Source organism: Crassostrea angulata, chromosome 3, assembly GCF_025612915.1.
Source record: "Crassostrea angulata isolate pt1a10 chromosome 3, ASM2561291v2, whole genome shotgun sequence".
NCBI classification, from domain to species: domain Eukaryota; kingdom Metazoa; phylum Mollusca; class Bivalvia; order Ostreida; family Ostreidae; genus Magallana; species Magallana angulata.
The window spans coordinates 36,397,981-36,415,061 of NC_069113.1; the positions used below are offsets into that span (position 1 = coordinate 36,397,981).

The 17,081-nt window shown below is 35.3% G+C and overlaps 3 protein-coding genes across 7 annotated transcripts; 1 reads left to right on the forward strand and 2 right to left on the reverse strand.

The window, feature by feature from the left end:
- The first annotated feature begins 737 nt into the window (after positions 1–737).
- LOC128178687 (uncharacterized) lies at positions 738–7,360 on the forward strand. 5 transcript variants are annotated; one of them, XM_052845967.1, is made up of 4 exons: positions 4,340–4,368; positions 4,521–4,588; positions 5,259–5,408; positions 5,856–7,360. In XM_052845967.1, the coding sequence occupies exons 3-4, from the start codon at positions 5,390–5,392 to the stop codon at positions 6,599–6,601; spliced, it is 765 nt and encodes a 254-aa protein (XP_052701927.1). In that variant the 5' UTR covers positions 4,340–4,368; positions 4,521–4,588; positions 5,259–5,389; the 3' UTR covers positions 6,602–7,360. The 5 variants fall into 5 exon arrangements, with proteins under 5 accessions (XP_052701928.1, XP_052701926.1, XP_052701927.1 ...); XM_052845968.1 differs by lacking the exons at positions 4,340–4,368; positions 4,521–4,588 and adding an exon at positions 738–858; XM_052845966.1 differs by lacking the exon at positions 4,521–4,588 and having other exon boundaries at positions 4,239–4,368.
- A 1,848-nt stretch (positions 7,361–9,208) lies between these two features.
- LOC128177027 (lysoplasmalogenase-like protein TMEM86A) lies at positions 9,209–11,433 on the reverse strand. The gene is made up of 2 exons (XM_052843535.1): positions 11,276–11,433; positions 9,209–10,258 (listed from the first exon to the last, which is right to left on the reverse strand). Exon 2 carries the CDS (start codon positions 10,252–10,254, stop codon positions 9,547–9,549), a length of 708 nt encoding a protein of 235 aa, XP_052699495.1. The 5' UTR covers positions 10,255–10,258; positions 11,276–11,433; the 3' UTR covers positions 9,209–9,546.
- A 1,077-nt stretch (positions 11,434–12,510) lies between these two features.
- Positions 12,511–16,856, reverse strand: LOC128176703 (sorbitol dehydrogenase-like). The gene is made up of 8 exons (XM_052843214.1): positions 16,767–16,856; positions 15,540–15,573; positions 15,269–15,433; positions 14,904–15,063; positions 14,463–14,647; positions 13,854–14,029; positions 13,463–13,584; positions 12,511–13,051 (listed from the first exon to the last, which is right to left on the reverse strand). The coding sequence occupies exons 1-8, from the start codon at positions 16,812–16,814 to the stop codon at positions 12,904–12,906; spliced, it is 1,038 nt and encodes a 345-aa protein (XP_052699174.1). The 5' UTR covers positions 16,815–16,856; the 3' UTR covers positions 12,511–12,903.
- Between the last annotated feature and the right edge of the window lie 225 nt (positions 16,857–17,081).

A 17,081-nucleotide genomic window follows, 5' to 3' on the forward strand; every position in this document is an offset into this window, starting at 1 on the left:
CGGTAAGGAGATTAGCGGAAAATAATTGTCTTGTTGATTCGAGTAGAAAATTGTATCCAATGAAATTTATAGTTACGTGTTACGTGGTGACGAGTGTATGATTGGTGTTCGAATAGCACGAGAAATCAGTTCTAGCCCGTCTTCTTACAAAGACGCATCAAATTTACATCAATAAAAAATTGTTATTTTTTATTTTTTATCATACTATAATTTAGAAGCTTAAAAATTTTCATATTTTGTTGTAAAGTCCCTGCACTACCCTTGAGACGGCTCGCATTTGCGACTTTGACATGGTTTGGGACACAGGTTTCCAGAGATTTTTCTATTTAATAGTTTTTTTATTTCTGTTTTTTTCTGGCCGGTCACGTCGTCGATGAAAGGTTCAAATATTTGTTAAAAAGGGTGAGGCAGTGATTTTTTATATTACAGTATATGTACATGATACAATTTTGTATTGTTCAGCTTAAAATAAACTTCCGGCTCCCCCGTATGCATTCTGGGCTAGTCGGCAAATATATATTTGCTTGTCATTTTTGTAAGAATAGATAAGACTATTATTGTAAATACATGAGTGCAGAGATCGATTGATTCATTTAGAAGCACATACTATATATAGGCTCTTAGATTAATTATTCTGTATTCTGCATGCATGTGCTCCGTTCAACGTAATTTCTCGAGATCGGGAAGTAAAGCTATATAGTGGTCCTTCGAATTCGCTGAAATCGGGAAGCAGTGGTCCTTCGCTATTTTCACGCGAGTAACCCACCCATCCGATATGGGACACTGCACATAGGCTATAAATTGAAATTAACCCTAAGGCAAATTAATTCAGGGAAGTGATAATAAGGACTTGTACACGTAAGTACGCAATTTTATGCTATATTTTGTTTAACGGTAGGAAAACCAAGCTTTTGAAACCGTCTACGTTTTAAAAGTATGTACTAACATTATTTTGTTCCAAAAGTACAGTAGCTACTAGTATATATATTTACAAGTACATCTATACCAAGTTTGATACACTCTATTTCATACAGAAACTTAATTTCATTGTTAATTCATAGCTACTGTATGTATATAGAAACTGTCCGGACTCAAATCTTCACTTACAGCGTCCTAATAAGAAAAAATCACGTGTTGCACGGAATAATCGCTGATGTCAGACTCAAATTCCCATTGGAGACGATTTGGCAGGGTTTTATTTTAACTAACGTACTGATGTACCTGAATAGTAATTTAGTTAATATCATTTATACGTTTTACAATCAATTAATTTTCTAAGAGAAAGATGTAAATAATTTAGACAACAAAATGCCTTCTTTGATGATTCATGCGGGTTACGAAGGTATAGATCATTGCAGAAAAAAAATACATAACCCGCTTTTTTTCTCCATCCATATCCCGTATGAACACCAGAGAATGCATTTTATTGTTTAAATATAGCGGTTATTCGCCTTTGGTTCATACAGGTATGAACTTATGACGGTAGCAAACTTTGCAGAAAAAGTAAGTTTTTCCAATCTGCTTAAAATCAGACCCTCGATACTCCCGTTTTAATGATGTGTCGCTATTTTTTCATTTTTTTTGTTAGACTTTTCATATGAAGTGAGTAAAAAATGTTTATCATCTTGACCACTGATTGGCAGGTAATATAGAAAAAAAACTACACGTAATTATTTCATGGTCATTGGAAATTACTACGACTATTTTAAAGTTTGGGCTCTTACAATCTAACTCAATCAGAAGATAAACAGAGAGGGCGATTTTACGAAAGGTTTTATTTAATTAAAATTTAGATTGGGTGTTTTAATGTGTATGTTGCTAAGTTTCGATCGATCAAAAATTGCACGCATGGTAAACCTCAATAGCTGTTAAACATATTCAAAGGTTTACCATACCCGGACAAACTGCATTTGCTGGTTAGTGCACGTGGACCTGACGTCATATAATCAGACAATTTCCTCATTTATAACAAGATTTAACGGACTATATTATAGTATATATAACTAGTTATTTTTATCGCTTTCATCTTTTCTCGTTTCATCTCAAAAGAGAATACGCTTTCATCTAACTACAGTAATGTGGCCCCTCCTGTTTTTTGGGGTTTTTTTTTTGTTTGCGTGGGAGGGGGGATTAGATGAATAAAATTGGTGAGAGCTACATTACTGCAGCTAACTGTCATATATACTGCACCTATAGACAGGTTTTCATTAGAAAACAGCCTTGCGAATGATCGATTTTAATTACTAATTACTATATACATTTTATAGACAATATTTTGTTTTATTATACTCTCATGTTAAATACTGAAATCTGATTGGTTTAGACGCAGTTGGTAATCCGTTCTATTACCCTCAGCGTTAGCAACACTATTGGCAACAGGTAACACTATATAAATAGTGCCTGTTTGGGAGGGTAACTGTTGAAATTGACACCCTGAGACAACCATTGTCAACCGACGCGAACCGGAGGTTGACAATGGTTTTCGATGGGGTGTCAATTTCAACAGTTACCCTCCCACACAGGCACTATTTATTTCATTATACTGAATGTCTTAATTTTAAAGAGAATTTTACTGCTTTAAAAAAGAAATGAAGTGAATTCTACGACGAACCGTACGCGCATAATTTACGCGCATGTAACAATTCATACTTTCATGTTAAATACTGAAATCTGATTGGTGAAGACGCAGTTCATAATCCGTTCTATTACCCTCAGCGTTAGCAACGCACTTAGCAACGGGTAACATTAAAAATTGTTATACTTTCATGTTAAATACTGAAATCTGATTGGTTTAGACGCAGTTCATAATCTGTTCTATTATCCTCAGCGTTAGCAACGCACTTAGCAACGGGTAACATTAAAAATTGTTATATGCGCGAAAATCATTCGCGTACGGTTCGCCTTAGAATTCACATTATTCCTATCTAAAGGCAGTGATGTTTTCTTTAAAATTAAGACATTCAGTATAACAAAATAAATAGTGCCTGTTTGGGAGGATAACAGTTGAAATTGACACCCCTCGAAAACCATTGTCAACCTCCGGTTCGCGTCGGTTGACAATGGTTTTCTCTCGGGTGTCAATTTCAACTGTTACCCTCCCAAACAGGCACTATTTATATATTGTTACATGCGCGAAAATTATGCGCGTACGGTTTGCTGTAGAATTCACGTTATTCCTATATAAAAGCAGTAAAATTTTCTAAAAAATTAAGACATTCAGTATAACAAAATAAATAGTGCCTGTTTGGGAGGATAACAAGTTGAAATTGACACCCCTCGAAAACCATTGTCAACCTCCGGTTCGCGTCGGTTGACAATGGTTTTCTCGGGGTGTCAATTTCAACTGTTACCCTCCCAAACAGGCACTATTTATATAGTGTTATCCGTTGCCAAGTGTGTTGCCAACGCTTAGGGTAATAGAAAGAATTACCAACTGCGTCTAAACCAATCAGATTTCAGTATTTAACATGAAAGTATAATCAAACGAATTGTTATATGCGCGTACGGTTCGCCGTAGAATTCACTTCATTTCTTTATATAAAAGCAGTAAAATTTTCTAAATAATTAAGACTTTCAGTATAATAAAATAAATAGAGCCTGTTTGGGAGGGTAACTGTTGAAACTGACACCCCTCGAAAACCTCGGGGTGTCAATATCAACAGTTACCCTCCCAAACAGATTCATACATACTACATTGTATATACATATCGTATTGCTCTAAATGTTTACGAAACCGGATATACAGCACCTAAATTATACAAACTGGAAACATCGTATTAAACTCCGCTTTTGATGTACATATAGATCTATAATATAAAAAGACTCTAAAGGGGCATAGTCACGATTTTGGTCAAATTAATTCTATTTTTATGTTTTTATTATTTACAATGCTTTAGAAATGCAGTTCTAATCAAATAAAATTTGAGAGTCATTCGTAGAGTTATAAGCAAGATACAGGGTTCACAATTCTTTGTCATGTAAACAAGGCTCGTGTCCTGTTTTTGTTTACATAGGTTCAATATACCAGTAAAAATCTTTTTTCCAGCTTATTTGTCTATCTTTTTATTTATTTTAAGCATAGAAAAACAGTTCCTAATTATAACGTTTAAAACATTCTTTTTAAATTAAAAATGAATTTTTTTACTTCACGTTCAAAATGTTAACAAACGCTTTGTTAATTTCAAGCTCTGTAACTCGCTTAAAAACTCAACAAATGACAATCAAATTTCGGTTGCCTATTAAAAATGCTTATTTGAAGCATTGTAAATATTAAAATCGGAAAAATGATCGTGACCATGCCCCTTTAAACAATTGTCATTCGAGATTCAAAATGCTGGTGGAGGACAAGGCATACGACTTATGACCTCGGTATGTAGCAATTTAATGCAAGGAGGGTTTATAAACTTTGGAATATTGTGAAAGAAATCGTTACCTTAGGGTTGTGTATGATTTGGGCTGTATGAAGGCCCCAAAAATCGTAGAATTTCGGTTAACCGTTTTTTTTTAAATATTCACCATAGATTTGAGGTTCATGGCCATTCATGTCTCAATGCACTCTGTCATAATACACAGTATGGTAAAATATAAGGTACAGTAAACAATCTCTCTCTCTCTCTCTCTCTCTCTCTCTCTCTCTCTCTCTCTCTCTCTCTCTCTCTCTCTCTCTCTCTTGAAATCAAAGAATAGGTAGGTGGTCAGCTAGAATTAAACACAGTCGATAATAAATAGGATCGAACCGGGTTGGCGGGTGACAGAGAGATTAATTCTCAAAGTAAACACACCATAAACTGATAAGACTTCCTTCTACCCCAATATAACGTGTTTAAACTGTTTGACATGGTCTGCAGTTCAATGCAGAGGGCGTCCCCATCAAACAAATGTAAGTCATCTGGGCTTATACACGGATAGACAATAAGGTTTGGTAAGATACATTTTGTTATTTTTAGTTATACGAATTTGATCCTACAAGTTAACGCACGGTATTCTTTGCTTTTAAGCATGTTTTAAATAGAACACTTATATATACGCAGTTGTTTTGAGTATAGTAGCATACAATAATAGGAAGTTTGTACATTAAATATATACAAACATTTACATGCACATGTACATCCCGATCTACGCTTGCAATAGTTCCTGCACAGTGTTCATGTACTTGCATTAACCGCATGTTTGAGCAAGTGCATCACTTCCTTTATTTTGTACGAGCAGGCAGTTTTTTTTAATACATGTTATTTTAGTAATTTTTCAAATTTTCACAGAATTCCTCGGCATAAAAGGGCATTGATTGAACAGGGAAAAACTCGTCAAGTGTAAAACACTTATTGTGATCAGCTGACCTAAGGAGGAAGGAACACTCTTATATATTGAGTAAAAGTGATATAAACGTAAAATGTCGTCCGTAGACAAATGTAAGTACATTGTAATTGTAATCAAATAATCATCAATACAAATTACTTAAGTCAGTTTTTTTTTATTGATTGCGTTTTTCTCGATTAAACTGTATAAACAGTGTCTAATGGAGAGATCCAATGCAACAACTCGCGGACTTTTGGGAGAAAAGAATATGAGAGAGAGAGAGAGAGAGAGTAAATTCTAAATAGGGGAGGGGGATTCTCAGAGAAACCTGCAAATATATATTCCACGCTCCTCTATTGTACCAATTCTCTCTATGTAACATAATTATGAAAATTGTGAACATGGTTAGGCAGGACTTAACGTAATGTATCGGAATTTTGGATGAAATAGTGATGAAGTGATGCTAGAATAATAGTATAGTAATATACTATATACTAATATATATATATACTAATATACTAATATAATAGTAATAGTAGAATAATAATATTCTTTTACAGTGATACCCTTGCTGAGGAAGCGTTTGGCGTCCAAAGTGATGTACCCTTTCTACATCTCGGTAGCCTGCTATTTCTATCTGTTCCAGCCTCTTTTTCGCTTTCCGCCACAAACCTGGACAGCAGCTCTAGCAAAAGCACTTCCAGTCTGGGTGTTAATAGTATACGTGCGGCTTTCTTCGCGTGAAAAATTGAGATACATCATTCCCAAGAGTTACGACCACCAGAACATGATAACGGGTCTGCTTTTCTATAGCATCGGAGACGTCTTCTTCATCTTTGACACCGATCTTATGGAAGATGGGATGCTGTGTTTCACGATTGCCCAGTTTTATTTCTCCCTCGTCGTTCAACAGGAAATGACGGACAGCCGAGTGAAATACGTTTTTATGTTTTTCGGACTAGTGTCGTTTTCTTTCGTCATGAACTCCATCGATGACGGCATTATGGACGTGTTCGTGCTGTTTCACTTACTACTCATATACAACGTTGGGTGGCGCTCTACGTGTCGTCTGCGAAAAGAGGGACTGTACTTTTCTACCTTGATGCCTTGTCTGGGAAGTTTGCTTTTCATTGCCTCTGACACTATCCAGGCTGCTAATAAGTGGAGATGGAAGATCGCGTTTATTGACTTTTGGGGAACTTTGTTTGATTACACGGCATTGCTGTGTTATGCAATTATGATGGGCACAACTAAGACAGATCTACATATTGAAAGAAAATTCTTAAAATTTTACATAGGTAAATGAAGCTGTTAATGACTCACAACGAAGTTCACTGAAATAGAAAAAAACGTACAGTAAGCAAAAAAAGACAGCTAAGTGAACATATAGTTCCCCCTAAAGCAACAAACTGTTAAAGTGATTGATATTATGTTCTCATTAACATTGCTTTAAATGTGATAAAATGATACTTAAAGTCTAAAACTACGCTTTCTGCAATATAAGATTTCAATTTTATATTGTTTTTTTGTGTTAATTGAATATAGCTTAGTTGTAACTAAACAAACTCATAGTATTTGGACAAAAAAATCTCACGTCACCGAATAACGCGTACGGACGTCCAACTGATGACATTTTTTTTCAACCCACTTTTCCTCGCTTGCATTCGTTTCTTGTCCTTTTCTTAGTTGACAAAAATATGCGTTAGATTACCCGAGGGGTGGAAGGAGGGGTTAGAGCTCACGCCAAATCTGTGTGCTTCTTTCTCTGCTTCTTTTCTCTGCTTCCTTTTTTTCGGTACAGTCGGACTACCGGCACAGAAAAAGGATAAACAGGACTTGTGCTTACCTAGCAAATATGACCGGTACAGACCAATAAATCTACTGTTCGAAAAACTGTTCTGTCAATTTCTTGTGTATCACATATTCAGATTAACACCATTTTTTAAAAACCGTTTTAATGTTGTATCCAGTTGCCTCATGGATTGCGTCCAGTATGTGTAATGTCTCTTATACATGTATTGATAATGTCCGACTGATGTTTTATAAATCTTGTCTGCGTGTATAATTTGGTTCTTGTTGTGTTTTTTAACATTATTAGTTTACATGTATCAGAAAAGACATACATGTACATGTATTCTTTTTCGGCAAACAGCACTGTCGCCTTTTTTTTTTTACTTGGTTGGAGGAACGTTAACGTCATTTGTTGAGGTATGAGTGGAGCCGTATAAATAAAAAAAATTCTATATACACTGTAAGCATAGTGTTCATATTTGAAGCTACAAGATGAACTGCAAAGTCTAAATAAACATGGATAACATTTGTAACATAAACTTCTTTTCCAACAATTAATCGGTACTACTGTAATACCAGTACAGAGTTTGGGTACAGGATAGTACTTTTGTGTTACATAACCTTGCGAGATTATTTTCGTAAGTAGAAACGATTCATCGTGATGTGAAAAGCGGATCATCTCCTTTGAATGAAATAATTATAACATACTGATACATGCTTATTCATATACATATATTTACATCCACCATGCAAGTATAATTCCCTCTAGCTACAGGTATGTAGCTCCCGGTCTCGATTGGTCAACACCTTCATCGACCATGATGATGTCAGACTCGATAACCATGGTCATTTTTTTTATATGATAAATTCAAAATCATCATATAAGTATCATACTCCAATATAAATAGAAAATCTATTCAGATTTAAAAAAAAATCATTTTATCTCTCACAAGAACGCTTTCCCCCATAATGTTTAATTGAAAAAAAGAAGTAATACGAACAATTTTTTAAATGGCCCCTACAAAAAATCTAATTCGCTTTTTATGCAATTTTTGTTAGTAACCCCAACTCATGTAAAATTTTCATGAAAATCACAATTGTAGAAAAGAATTGGGTCCGTCGTCCTTAAGACTGACGACCTGGCTATTTCATTTATTCAACGGACTGATTAATGATAATTTATAGTTAATTTTACTTACTTTTTACGATCAATTTATTGATTTGTTAAAAGAAAGACGAAAATGTAAAGTATAAAAATGCTGTCTTTGATGATTCACGTGGGTTGTGAAGATAGCGGTCATTGTATAACCCGCTAGTAACGCGGGTTGTGTTTTTTTTTCTTCTATGTCACCACCTACGTATCCCGTGTGAACCACCAAAGAAAGCATTTTATTGTTTAAGTGAATGCGAAGCGGAATAATCCTCGGAAACTCTGACGTAGCTGGATAGCACTTCATTAATTATCTCCAACAAGGAAGGAAGCATTTTGTTTCCGTCAATGTTTTAAAGCTGGTTCGAGAAAAGACTTTGTTAATGCTTTTGAACGGCATCCCTTGGATGGCATGTAATCACATACCCTAATTCAAAGCGGGTCGAGGATTTCTTTCAAAGGGGGGGGGGGGGGGGGGGGGGGGTCCACACTTACTCTTACTGCCCACTCTCCCAAAAATATCCTCTTTTTCGTATAATAAGTAATAAACTGAAAGTTATACGAAGATGAAAATCAAGGAGGGGGTATGGGATAACAGTAAATGGGTTTTTTTGGGGGGTAATTTTTTTCTTTCCTGTGTATATACAATCTAAAAATCCTAACCTAAGTGTTGTCAAGATTTCAATTAGAGGGGGTCCAATGTCTATTTCTCTGTACTATAAGGGACGAGATTAATAACTGTTAAAAAAATTGACGATAATCTGCACACTAAAGTTTGAGAGGTTGAATAGGCCTATAAAATTGAATCATTATTGATTAAAGGAATAAAATCAAATTCAAAAACATAGAAGTTCACAGAAATCCATGCAACTAAAACATTAAATAATACTAAATATGTGTGATGGTATATAGTTGCATAGAGCTAATTGGGCGTATTGCTATGATACAGTTCCATGTATACATGATGTACAGTTATAAATGTTTGTGCTTTATTAGTATCTTTGTAATAAAAGATTGTACAGAAAATCTTAAGAAAGCAAAATTGCATTTTTTTTATTGAAAGCAGTGTACATAGACAAATTCTTAACGGCATAGTGTTGGTACTTATCCACAAAATTAACAACTTGTTCTGTTGAGCAAACACGCATATAAACTTTTCATAGCAAATGAAAGTAAATAAATTGCATAATAATGGCAACATTTCTTAAAATCATCACATGAAATGAAGAACTTGAATAATTTTAATGAAATTGTCATTGAAATATGAACGTCAAGCAATAAACAAAGAAAATTTGTTTTGATATACGCTTTTAGTGTTTCAATGTTCCTAGCGCAATTCCAAGCTGGCCACCATAGTATGTGATCATAACTAGAAACTCCGTGAACGGGATGTAGAACTTCCATTTGTTGATCGCGATCAGGAAATCGGAGAATGTGAACAAGAGTATCCCAGCAAACCCGAGGAAAGCGGGGTACGACTGTTCCCGCTCAAATCGAGAAGCTGCACGCCACCCCACCGTGAAAATCAGGCCGGTGTAGATGAGCACCAAAAATTTCATAAAAATGCCATCTATGCTGCACTCCAAGAACAGGAATGTACCGGTTCCTCCCAGGTAGAAGATGGATTCTAACCTACTACCTTTGTTCCCAGGACCAAGCGCATACATATACCACGCCTGCGCAATGGAGAAGAACAACATTCCGGGAATGAACATGGTTTCCCTTGCAATGAGACAAGCATCACCGATGCTGGAAAACAGTAACCCTAGAATCGTGAATTTATGAAAGTCGCTCTTGGGTATTGGATTGTGAATTATGTCTTCATCTCCCGCATTCATTCTCACAAATCCGATCAGTGCGAGAATCGGAAGAACTTTGAAGAAAGCGGCGGAAAAGGTCTCCTCGGGATAGTGCAAGAATGGTTGATATAGTACAAAGTACACAGCACTCAGCACGTAAAATGGAATAAGGAATAGGTTTTTCAAGCGTAATATGATCTCCTCCTGTTTTATATCCATTTTTCTGCAAAACAAATATTTGGTCAGTTTAACTTTAAAATTCACAGAGATACCGTTCAAGTTATGTAATCTGAATAAATTTTGATTTTAATTACAAATTATCTATATGATTCCGCTTTCATTTACACCTAATGTTATTCTCATGAAACCGGGTGCATCAGTTAAGGTTGTTTGACTATGTGTCGAGAACACCCACCCCTCCCAACCATTCAATGAAACTATTGGTCATTTTTGCAATTAATTCATGTACATGTTTTTGTGTTACGTTGTTGATACAATAAAGTATTTATGTACTCTATAAAAAATGTATTCGTAGGACATGGACCTACAAAAAGTATACATTAGCACCATAATCGGCAATGACAATGTGCATCAAGATAGCTTTGACGTTGTGAAGGAAACTCCAATCTGAACAGCTTAGGCGTCGGTCAGAACGGGGGGGGGGGGGGGGGGGGGGGGTAGGGAGCTAAGCCCCCCAATCCCACTTTTTTAGCAAAGTTAGAAATAACCATACCCATATTTTTGTTGTTGCTTGTCCGGATTTGATAAGCTCCCTCCCCCCCCCCCCCCCACTTTCAATTTGCTTCCAACGCCTCTGGGACAGCCAATATAACAATGTTGATGCGTTCATTTTTTGTAATTTATATTAGTGCATTGTTGATAAACAATCAAGGCTTTGTACATTAAAAACACATGCATGAATTTAGATCATATACCAACAAAATAGTGAGCTACCCAAGACACTTGGTCAATCCGAATGCAAAGTCCAACTACTGCATTTATAGAGACGACCTTAAATGAACTGCAAATCACTGATAATCTGCTGTGGTTTGGGAACAACCGTGCATTTATTCAGGGTCTTGGTATAAAAGACCAAAATCCATTACTTGATTCAAAATAGTATGGCACCAGACCACACTAAATCGATAATACAGACATCTTGGACGGATATTTAAAAGCGCATTGTTCTATAAAATATACCTCATTGCAAATATTTGTAATATAATGTACGTATACTTGCCTTTTTGCTGGTCAGTCAGGTCTGGAGATAAAAGTGGGGGCAGATTGTTGACAAAGGGATGAACTTTGAACCGTTACGCGGCGACGTTTATTATCTACTTCTACCCAGGAACAGTCGTCTGCTGCATTCAGATTTCACAATCGATAGGACACGGGGCGCATTGCGATATATCCGCTGTAAACGTGCACAACTCGCTCAGAAACTCCGCAATAATCCTGATTAGTTAATCACTGTTAATTAGTAACCTACTTGTGTGATTTTAGGAAGCGGTTTGTTTTTTACCGTTTTATTTTTGTTTTGTTTTTTGTTTTGAAGTGAGCTTAAATATTTTCACTTGTATCGATAAACTTTAACTGAATATCTCAAAATTTATTAATTGCAACAAAGATAACGTTGTAATATGAGATATCGATATATAGTTTGTTTCGGGTACACGTAAAATGCCAAATTTGATCCATTAAGGGTTAAACCATCAAAGGTTAAAGCAGAGACAAAAATAACATAATAAATGTTATTTATGTCTCTGGTTATGGCTATTAGAAAGTGCAACGTTTCACTGTCTACAACGCAAAAACTGTGACAATTCTCAATGTGAGAAGTATTGAAAGAAATATCAGTTTGAAAAATTGTGATATACACATGTACTATATAACCAAATAAATGGATGAAAATTCATGCGCCGAGGGGCTCGGCAGGGTGAGGTGGTTTTCGAGGTTTAATTTTGAATGCCGGGGTGGGGCACGAATCAAACGTCATGTGTTGATCCAGAAAATTTTTCCATAGGAGTCCTAAGTGAAAGGGGGTGTTCCAAGGCACATTTTCGGTAATTTGATAAGTTAGAATTTTCCGGGGGTTGGGTGGGTGTGGGTGAACCGCCAACCCTTTCAGCTCATGGTTGATAGATGCACGGTCAACCAAAACTATGAAATAATATTTCACTGCCTTACTACTACATGTAGAACTGATGTATAAAACTTAAAATACCATTATTTGCTAACCATCAATAAATCTTAGAGAATATCATACTGCTGAAGACATAAAAAGAATTTCATCAGTCCTATCTGTGGCAAAGTTGAAATATTTTAACTTTATCTACATCTGTGGCAATTAGTTGCATAGCATAGTGCATAGTGATTTTAACATCAACCCCTCCCCCCCCCCCCCCCGCACCTTTTTCAAAATTAAATGAATGGCACACTACATATGAAAACAACAAACATTTTTTTCATATAAAATGAAATTGATACAATGTTTAATGCTAATGATTATATGAATCCTACACCATATTGGCATTATCACAGACAAATAAATCAATCAATCAAATGTTGCACAAAATCAGTTCAAACATTCAATCAGATCTGGTAATCAAATAAGAAATTCACAATATGCTTACAAATGAAAATGAGACTATGGTCAGATCATCTTAATACTTCAATATTCTTGTACTGATTTTCACATACTGCGAATTTACGCAAAGATAATGAATTAAGCACCACATTTAAACATTTTCCATATCATTGGCTCAAGACACCATCCAATTTCTGGTTATCTTTTCTGAAACCTAATCATTCCAGTAATCCATGTCTGTTGTTAATCTATTGGTTTTCATACAACTTCCTGTCTGGTAACTAAGCACAATGAATCATGACCTTTATGCCCTCGCCCTTGGCAACCGTCTCAAAAGCTTTCACGCTGTCCTGGAGTTTGAATCGGTGGGTGATGAGAGGCTTGACGTTAACTTTTCCTGAAGCAATCATGGCCAGTGCTGTTGGATAGCTGAAATGTAAAGATATCTACACATAGCATGACATAGAAAAATTGGCAATTCATTGTTAGAAAACAAATGCATTTCAAGAGGTTATTCAATCATTAGCACATCATTTTAGCAACTACTGGTAGCACATAATTTTAAGTAAACATAGCAATTAGAATAACAGAAGATTACAAATATCCTATTAAATTTAATATGACAAATAAATCTCCTCAGCAATTACATGTTTAAATGTGTGGTGATGTATAAATTTATGAATTTCTAGTACGACTACCTCATTTTTTAAATTATAAGCAAACCAACTTATTTTGTGGGGAGTTCATTCAAAACAAAGAAAGGTAATTCTTGAAGAAGTTTCTTGACAAATTTTATTCTTGCAATCCAATACACTACATGTATACAGTATGTGCTCTTACCAGTTTACATATCTGAAAATTCCTCGAATATCGACTTCACGAACAGAAGCATTAACAATCGGCAAAGTGACATCAGCTGGTCCTAGTCCAACCAACACTACACAGCCACCCGACTCTGTTGCCTTGCAACAAGAAATCAAATATTATATTAAATAAACTGTTAATATATTATAATGATATAGACTTTAACAAGAAAGACAGAAGAAAAAATCAAATGTACAATTTGTTTTCAAATGCCTCTATTTTTAGAAACTTTTTTTTTCTCTATAATCATCGTCAAAATAGGTCATCTGAGTATCGTCAAATTAATTGTTTGTTTATCCTGTCCAAATGTATAATATTTAAGGTTTAGACAAAAAAATGAAAATTTTATGTTTAAAACAGAACATACATATATGGCTGTCTGTATGCTTGGTGGTGCCCCACTGCATTCTATGGTGATCTCTGGCTTCTGACCCATAACTTCCTCTATCTGTCTGGCCACTTCCTGTCCATCCCTACTTTTGACAAGCACAGTGTAGTCTGCTCCAACAGCCTTGGCCATTTCTAACCTCTTCTCATCAATGTCTACAAAAACATGAACAGATTTTAATAACAATAATGTTTTATTCAGCAGCTGTGCAATATTGCTATTGCAGATTTTTTGCAAACTGAAAGTACAAGCAAACTGAAAGTATCTCAAAATAGATGGTGCTGTTTAAAAAATTCTAGATATCCGAGTATTCGAAATATCAAGAATATAATACTTAAAAAATAAATGGTTGGGACTTACAAATCACTTCGACATGTCCATTGTATTCGAGATATCAGTGATCAATATATGGAAGCTATGTATAATGATATTTATTAGTAATTATCACTCAGAAAATTGCTCGCTGACTTCTGATAACAGAAAAACATTCTTCCACAAAATTCTCTGGCTTTAAGTTATTCAGAAAGACAGCCATTCTCACCAGTAGTAAAATTGCATTGTAGGTAACTAAATTTTTAAAATTCTGACCTGTGATACAGACTTCTGAAGCTCCATTGGCTTTTGCAGTCATGAGGTTGACCAGTCCGATTGGCCCCGCCCCACAAACAAGTACCCTACTCCCAAGACTGACCCCTGCCCTACGGCAAGCATGGACCCCCACAGACAGGGGCTCCAGGAAAGCACCCTCTTCTGTGCTTACATTGTCTGGTAACCTAGAATGTTCAGAATTATATACCGGTACATGAATGTACACATGGTATCCTGGTTAATTTAATAGAATGACAGAATGTTATATAGGCTTTATTTTATGAAAAACCTGTTTGAAGCTAAGTCCACAATGGAAAAGTTGTTGACTTCTTACTTCCAACATAGTTGCAAATAAAAACATATATCTTGTACTTTTGTAAATTCATTGCAAAATCGGGGTGCATTAAAATAAATAATCTTTCTCAAAAAGACAGTTCTTACTTAAAACAGAAGTCCGCAGCATGAGTGTAGAATTTGGCCAGGTTTCCATGGACAGGGGGCGTGGCACAGAACTTCATGTCTGGACAAAGGTTGTACCGCCCAGTCTTACAGTTCTTACAGGTGCGACAGGGAACACCTGGCTCAATGGCTACCCGGTCACCTACAACCCCCCAAAATCCAACTAGTTTATAATGGCTTCTGATTTGATCCAAATGAACAAGTTAATATATTTTATTTCCAAAATACACATAGGTCACCTTAGCAGTTTTTATCTTCTTCTTCAGATTATCAACTGGCTTAACACCAGAACTAAAAGTGGACATGCAAAGTTATAATTACGCTAAAGACTACAGCTGAATACTTACCCACTTTGAGGTTGGACACACCCTCTCCGACTTTACTGACCACCCCACTGGCTTCATGACCAAGCACCATCGGTGCTTTAACAACAAAGTCTCCAATTCTTCCATGTTGCCAATAGTGAACATCTGAGCCACAGATTCCAACATCTTGCATTTGAAGGAGAACCTCTAGAAAATTAAAGAGGAAACTTGGTACAATTTAGCATTAGATTATTATTTTTGCATGTTAACCTTATGTAAGAGATATTTTTAAAAATTCTAAATATTTGTTTACCTCCTGGTTTTGGTTCTGGAATTGGGCAATCCTCCTTGAAATGGAAATAAGAATTCAAATTTTAAAACAAATTTCAGTCGCCTAGATCATATAAACAAAAAAAATGGGAAAACTAAGGTGACCAATATGAAATCCTATCAGAAACAAATGACGGCATGATATAGGTTTGAATATTATTTGTAAAAATAAAATGCTGAAAGTTTTAAAGGGACTTGGACACGATTTGACTTAAAATTGTCAAATTTTATTTTTCCATTTTCAATGTTTATACTGATAAATATAGAAGTTTATAATGCTATGTCAAAATTTGAGAGTTAAATATCAAGTTATAAGCAAGTTACAGAGTTCATAATTTTTTGTTTTGTAAACAAAGCTCGAATATTGTCATTTTTACATATGTGTTGTATTGGTGTAAGTTTCAATCAAATGTATCTTTCTTTTGTTTATAATGGTATTTATGAAGATACTAAATTAGTTTAAATTGTTTTTACATGTCATTTTGTCTAAGAAATGGTAATTCTCTACAATACATTTTTTCATAAACAACTATAAGACTCAGCTTTGTTTACATTACAACCAATTCTCACCTCTGTATCTCACTCGTAACTTGACTTTAACATTCAATATTTTGGTCAATCATGTAAAATGCACCAGTAAACCATTTTATACATAAAAAATAAAAATAAAATTTTTGATCTCAAATCGTGTCCAAGTCCCTTTAAACTATCGCTTCTGGTCAACTGCAGTCATTGCATAAATTAAAAAGATAAGGGTGGGGCATAAATATGTTCCTCATGTTGTACACATGTATACGTAATCATATTTCTTACCAACTAACAATTCTAATTTTATTCAATCTTGGCATGGATAGACCCCTCCCCCTTTCCACAAACCTCCCTCTAGATCTGCACATGTGTGTAGGTAATTAAGTACAAACTGTGAGTAACTTATAGTCCCAAATACTCCGATTTATTACAAGACTAGTGTTTATGCCGTCAAAAACTTAATTCACAATGAGTTATTGCGCTTGACACATAAACAGATAAGCCTAACTATAGAATACACAATACCATAATGGCATTGACCTAAATAATAAACACATTGGTAAATGCATACATGTACGCAGATGCATTGTACAAAGAAGATCGATAATAATAGCTATTGACAGGTTATAAAATACGATGTTCAATAAACAATAAAACCAAGTGTGAATATTGACAGCCTTACAATGACGATTTCTCCTTGCTTTTTCAAGATAACAGTTGGATTTGCCATCGTGTCCAATGCTTGTGGAAAGTATGGCAGTACAGACGTGTCATTTTTTTCAGGGGGGGGGGGGGGGGTTAACATTTTTATTAACACAAGAAGTAACATATTATCGTAAACAAAGTTATAGCTTAATTAAAAGTTCTCAGAATACAAAGTCCTCCGCCGTCTCTGTTGTTGTTTTAATTAAGGTCATTGAAGAAAATATACATGCTTTATCGACCTCATGGTTTGGGTGAACACAACAAAAAGGAAAAGGGGAGGGGGGTTGCAGAC

Excerpts from the sequence above, each read along its gene's own strand:
- LOC128177027 (XM_052843535.1), bottom strand. The coding sequence starts at position 10,254 with ATGGATATAAAACAGGAGGAGATCATATTACGCTTGAAAAACCTATTC.
- LOC128176703 (XM_052843214.1), bottom strand. The coding sequence starts at position 16,814 with ATGGCAAATCCAACTGTTATCTTGAAAAAGCAAGGAGAAATCGTCATT. Across the intron at positions 15,574-16,766 it reads AGCAAGGAGAAATCGTCATT|GAGGATTGCCCAATTCCAGA; the intron begins GTAAGGCTGTCA and ends TTCCATTTCAAG. Across the intron at positions 14,648-14,903 it reads GCTGCGGACTTCTGTTTTAA|GTTACCAGACAATGTAAGCA; the intron begins GTAAGAACTGTC and ends TGAACATTCTAG.